Source organism: Chinchilla lanigera, unplaced genomic scaffold (assembly GCF_000276665.1).
Source record: "Chinchilla lanigera isolate Chin_1 unplaced genomic scaffold, ChiLan1.0 scaffold00010, whole genome shotgun sequence".
In the NCBI taxonomy this organism is placed as follows: domain Eukaryota; kingdom Metazoa; phylum Chordata; class Mammalia; order Rodentia; family Chinchillidae; genus Chinchilla; species Chinchilla lanigera.
This window is the reverse complement of record NW_004955411.1, coordinates 24,880,836-24,886,945: the sequence shown is the minus strand read 5'-3', so window position 1 is coordinate 24,886,945 and position 6,110 is coordinate 24,880,836. Positions and strand designations below refer to the sequence as shown.

Below are 6,110 nucleotides of genomic sequence, written 5' to 3'. Positions count from 1 at the left end.
CCCACAGCATTCACCCCTGTGGGAAACTGTGTCCATCAACCCATCCCATATAAGTGAAAGTAGACTGCTATGAATGGAGAAATCTTGAAATATACCTTAGTTGAATTACTGGTGTGCAGTTAAATGATGAATGGTCTCCACTTAAAGTTGTTTGCTGTCTTAGCACAATGCCTGATATATAGTGTGTTTTAACAAACACTGACCTAGAGAAGGTTGGGGAAGGTAAGATTTAAAGAGAAAGGGAGGAAAAAGAGTAGAAGAGTAGTCTGAGGGAAGCAAAATATTGCTACTGACTAGAAGGAATTGAAATGCCCAACTAATTCAGTCAATTTCAGCCCCGTCATACATCCATGGAACTAGAGTTAGGTGAACTAGACTCGGCTGTGAAGAGCACTTTGCATCAGAGGTTTGCGAAAGACCTTGACAAGATGACACTTCAGTTGCTTAAAGGAAGCATTTTGATCCCTCTCTCTGAAATGTGACTACAGCTCCCAAAAGGAACCAGTTGATCCTACACAAGTCAAGCAAGGATTACCATGGATCTATCAATAGACATTCAGGGCACAGGCAGCTTCCTCAACACTCCACTTTGGCTGGTTGCTTAATCTGTAGTCTGGCTGGAAAGTGCCTCATGGTGGAAACTAGATTTTGTACCCACATCCAGGAGTGATTTTCAACTGATGAGTGCTGGTTTGGATGACTGTTGAGACTATTCTGTACCAGTGGTAAATACCTGTTGCCAAAGCCTCCTCCAGCAACACTCATTGCTCTCTACCTTGCTGCCTGAGCCTTCCCTCAATATTCCACAGCTAAAGATTAATGCCTGACCCAGCAGGGTCCTCCAGAACCCTGAACCACTGGTGTCTATTCTTAGGGGTACATTATTACATAGTTTGAATATTGCTGCATTTCTTATCTTAGCAGCTATTCGGTACTTTTATGGATTTCCTCCTTATTGATTCATCCCAGAAAGCTCACCATATGGACTTGTTACAATTATTGGACTTATTCCACTACAAAAGCAGTTAGGACCAATTTTCTTCATATAAAATGCACTTGGCTGACTGAATTGTCTACACTGGTTAGGTAGGGGGACTGAATTAACCAGATAGTTGGAAATCTCACTTTTTTCTAGGTATGGTCTTGAGAGCTTGCTTGGAGATTCTAGCAGGGGAGCACAGCTACTCCTATACCCTTGACTGAGGAACGGTCCTCTCTATTGGGAGTGGTTGTCCTCTTGGACTGACTGCACAGCTTCAGGAAGTACACACATGGAATGCTGAGGGAGGAAGGGGACTCTGCCTGGCCAGCCAGATCAGCCGAATCAACCCTGGCAATCAGTACAATGACAGATGTTGCAGCTGGATTGCCCTCACATCCCATTTCTAGGTATAATTTTACTGTTAGCATTATGTGGCAAAAATAAATAAAAAATAAATAACCCTTTCAAACACTCCTAGCATTAGGAGAATTACCTTTGTCAATAGCTCATTTTCCAAAGCTAGCAATTTTTTTTCTCTTTTAAATCGGTTTTACTAAAATCATAAAAAATAACTAAGACCAAATTAATTGACAAATTTTCATATTTTAAACCAGTAGTAAAAAAAAAATACCTTTCCTGTAAATCTCTACCTCAAACTAAATTTCCCTCGTGGTTGGTGACAGAATGAGGCTGAGTAGAATGGTGTTTGGTCCATTCTCAGAATCAGTGGAGCTACAGTTGATAAATACTTCTAAAAGCACATTCAACAAACACAGATTGAGTTACTGTTATGGGCTGTAACATCTTTTTGGTTGTGCCAATTAAGCAGTAAGCAAAACATAGTCTTTTCCTTCCTGAAGCTTAAAAATAATCCTGAACTACTATTCTGTTTACTGCAAAAGAATCAGAAATTCCTTCAAAATTTGAAGAGTCTAAAAAAGATTCTGCTAAGTTATTTTTAATCTTATTTTTCACTTGTCCTAGTCATCATAGTTTTCATTCTAGTTCCTGGGAATGAGTAAACCCAGGAAGAAGAAAGACAATCTCAGAAAGATACTTCTGGGTGTTTTACCATTTATTTATCTACAGGTTGTCTACAGAAGGAGCGTGGTTGCTGGTTTTGGTAAAATGCACAGAGCTCAGGAGGATGTCTCCACGGGGAACCACCCCAGCACTGCGCTGAGTCAGCCCTCATCCTGGCTGCTTTGAACAGGAAACGGTTCTTGCCCCTCTTCATCTGTGGAATTTCTATGTTCCTGTTATATGCAGACTAACTCCTTTTCCATATACTTCCTTATCCACATGTGATATCAAGGAAAAAATCCAGGATGTTATACAGCTGTCTTAGTTTTCCCATGAGCTTCAACAGAATACCATAGGTGGAGTGCCTTAGAAATGTATTTCTCACTGTTCTGTGGGTTAGAAAGTCTAAAACTAAGATGCCTGCAGAGTCTATGAAGGTGAGGATCCACTTCCTTGTAGATGCCACCTTCTTGCTATGTCTGCACAGAATGGAAAAGGAAAAGCAGTTTTCTGGGGTTTCTTATATAAAAGCATTAATATCATTCAATAGGGCTCTACCTTCATGATTTAATCACCTCCAAAGGCCCTACCCGCTAAAGCCATCGCTATGAAGAACAGGTTTTAACATGAATTGGGGGCAGGGGGTAACATAAACATATAAACCATAGCAACAGCCCTGTAAAGACCAACACTCTCCTTCAAAGCCTTACTCAAGTGCTCGAGTACTGCTTGCTCCAGGAGCTCTTCTCAGATTCCCTGGGGTGTAAATGTCTCTTTTGCCTATCTTGCACGATTTAGGTTTCCTACAGCCGACCTTGAGTTCAGGGTTCTTTGTGTGTATATCTGCCTCTTCTCCTAAAGTATGGGCCTCTAGAAGGCAAAGGCTGTATTTTAATCATTTTAAGAAAATTTTCCACTTCCCTCTTCCTTCCTTCCTTCCTTCTTTCTTTCTTCTTCCTTCTCTCCCTCCTTCCCCCTTTTTTCTCTTTTTCTTCTTTCTTTTTTGGAGGGGGCAAAGGGGCTGATTTGAATAAACCTCCGTGTCGGAAAGCCAAGGAAATCCGAAAAGAAAGGAAAATGTTAAAACTCATGCAGCAAAACCCAGCTGGAGAATTTGAGGGTTTCCATGCTCAAGGTCAGGCACCATCTTCGTTCCCACCAAAGGCTAAATCGAACCAGCCCAAATCACTTGAAGATTTAATATTTGAATCTTTACCAGAGAATGCATCACACAAGTTAGAGGTGAGGTTAGTACCTGTCTCCTTTGAGGACCCAGAGTTCAAGTCATCCTTCAGCCAGTCCTTTTCTTTATATGTCAAGTATCAAATGGCCATACACCAGGATCCACCTGATGAATGTGGGAAGACCGAGTTCACAAGATTCCTTTGCAGTTCACCTTTGGTGGCAGAGAACCCCCCTACTGGACCAGAATGTGGTTATGGCTCCTTTCACCAGCAGTACTGGCTTGATGGAAAGATTATTGCTGTGGGGGTGATTGACATCCTTCCATACTGTGTGTCCTCTGTATATTTGTACTATGACCCTGATTATTCATTTCTGTCCTTGGGTGTCTACTCTGCATTACGAGAAATTGCTTTTACTAGGCAACTTCATGAGAAAACATCTCAACTCAGCTATTATTATATGGGTTTCTACATTCACTCATGTCCCAAGATGAAATATAAGGGTCAGTATAGACCTTCTGATTTGTTGTGTCCTGAGACATATGTTTGGGTACCCATTGAGCAGTGCCTGCCTCCACTTGAAAACTCCAAGTACTGCCGTTTCAACCAGGACCCAGAAGCAGTGGATCAAGGTCGCAGTAAGGAACCTGACCGAGTGCGGGTGTTTCACAAGAAAGCCATCATGCCTTACAGTGTTTATAAGAAACACCAAAAAGACCCAAGCGAGGAGGCCACTGTGCTGCAGTACGCGAGCCTGGTGGGGCAGGTGTGCTCTGAGAGGATGCTGCTGTTCAGAACCTGAGCCAGCGCCCCGTGCCTCCCCCTGGGGCCTTGAGCCCTGTGCCCAGGGGAGAGGCTGCAGCCACCCTCGGAGTAGACTTTCTCAGTTTCACCGTCGTACAGCTTTTCTAAAAGATTTTGTGGCAATGTATTTGTGAGACTCTCATGGTTAATACAAAGATTTTAAAACTATGTTATGACATATAGGCTGTAATTGGGGTTTGTCATTGTGGAAGTTTGTAGAGCAAAACACGCTAAGCTTCTCTAGTTAACATTTTGGGAAGAAAAATTAAGATGTGATTAAGTACTTTAATCACAGTCATGTTATTTTTGTTGTTAGAGAAATTCAAGCAGACTTTCCTCAGATCCATTCACACAGTGGTTTATCCTGCGAAAGTTTAAGTACAATGAAGAAGTGTGGAAAGTACGTTTCATCACTTAGAAAATATATCTTCACTAGAGAGCAAAACTGTGCTGTCACTCAGTGTTCAGTGTTAAACTACTGCCATATGTTATGTTGGGTAATTAATAGAGAAGTTGAAAAAGAATATAAACATGACAAAGACATCTTGTGTTTGTAGTGGGTGTCCATTTGTCCAAGAGGTCCTGTTCATGTCTGTCTTCTTGGCATCATTTTGTCTCTAGAATAATTGCTACCAGTGCTGCCATTTACTTTCAGAAGTATCTCAGTGTGGGCAATAAAATGTGTAATTACTCCAGTGATACATTAAAAAAAAAAAAAAGAAAATTTTCCAGAGTGTATAACGCAGTGAGTTATGTACAGTAGTCACAAATGGAATGGAATGGGATGGGATGGGATGGGATGGGATGGGGGATGGGATGGGATGGAATGGAATGGAATGGAATGGAATGGAATGGAATGGAATGGAATGGAATGGAAAGGAAAGGAATGGAATGGAAAGGAATGGAATGGAAAGGAATGGAATGGAATGGAATAATTTAGCATTAGTTCAATCTTTCATCAGTGGCTTGAAAAATCGAAAAGAAAAAGGTCGGGTCAAGCTGAACCATGTTCATGTCACAATATACTGTATCACACATAAAGACTATTCAATGTATTTGTTTCAGGCTTCGTATAGAACATTCCTTCAATTCATAGATATACTGTACATTAGAGTGCCGAAGGGAATTCCACATGAGACTCCCTGTCTAAAGTATATGGAGTTTGCAGAATTACCTACACTTTATGGGACCTCCCAAATGAGGGGAATAAAGTACATCAAACTTTTTTTGAGAGCCACTGGAGAGGAGTAAAATACAAAAAGGTAATCATGCAGTAGTAGCGGCAAACAGGCTCCCTAAGTTGTGTCAAACTGCCTGACTAGTGAGAGCCGTGTTCAGGGCGTCTCCCCTGCTGGATTCTCTCTGCTGCCTCTCTCTCTCTCTCTCTCTCCACTGCCTTGGGAGGCTTGTTCTCATTAAGAGGGATGGGAAACTAGCCACATCATTACATTCACTTAAAGTAGAGTTTAGCTGGCCAGTTTTGCTACTGTTAGTAATAGGTGCCACTTTGGGATTTTGAGTTCTTATTGGCATTATGGTTTGGGCTGGGATTTTTATTTGTCTTACTTTGAAATTTACATGTCTTCAGAACAACTAAAATTCACAAGAACAAACTAATTAATGGATTCCATTTTTGACAGCTACAAGAAGACAGATGAGAAAGTAACATGCTTCTGGCAGCGTGTTATCAATTGGGAGGCAACAGTGCATTCCCTCTATGTGGAACAGTGAGCTGGAACCGACACTGACAGATGACACGGCCCTTTGACAGTGACGCCTGTACGAGCTGACAGCTCCACTTGCAGTCAGTCAAGCCCGCGCTTTGCAGTGGAATTTTAACGGGCTTGATTTGCAGAATGTGCTTTGCCTACTTCTCGGCTTGTAGAAGAAGTGAATAAAAATCTCAAAGCATTCACATTAAAAGTGAATTCTAGATCTGTTACCCAACCTTCTTTTACCCTTAAAGCTAACAGGAATAACAGTAAATAAAGCATAATTTTGGGAGGCGAGATCTGTAGGACATCTAGGAAAGGGAAAATTCTTCCCTCAAACTTAAGTTTTCTATATAGCAAGGTAATTGACATATTAGTCAAAATCCTTTTGCTTATTAATTGCAT

At 41.3% G+C, this 6,110-nt stretch overlaps 1 protein-coding gene across 1 annotated transcript; it reads left to right on the top strand.

Annotated features, from left to right (window-relative positions):
- Positions 1-3,007: 3,007 nt before the first annotated feature.
- On the top strand, positions 3,008-4,692 carry LOC102019992 (arginyl-tRNA--protein transferase 1-like; the record flags this gene model as incomplete). The annotated part of the gene is made up of 1 exon (XM_013510718.1): positions 3,008-4,692. A coding segment is annotated over one exon (984 nt), but the record flags the coding sequence as incomplete, so codon positions are not given.
- Between the last annotated feature and the right edge of the window lie 1,418 nt (positions 4,693-6,110).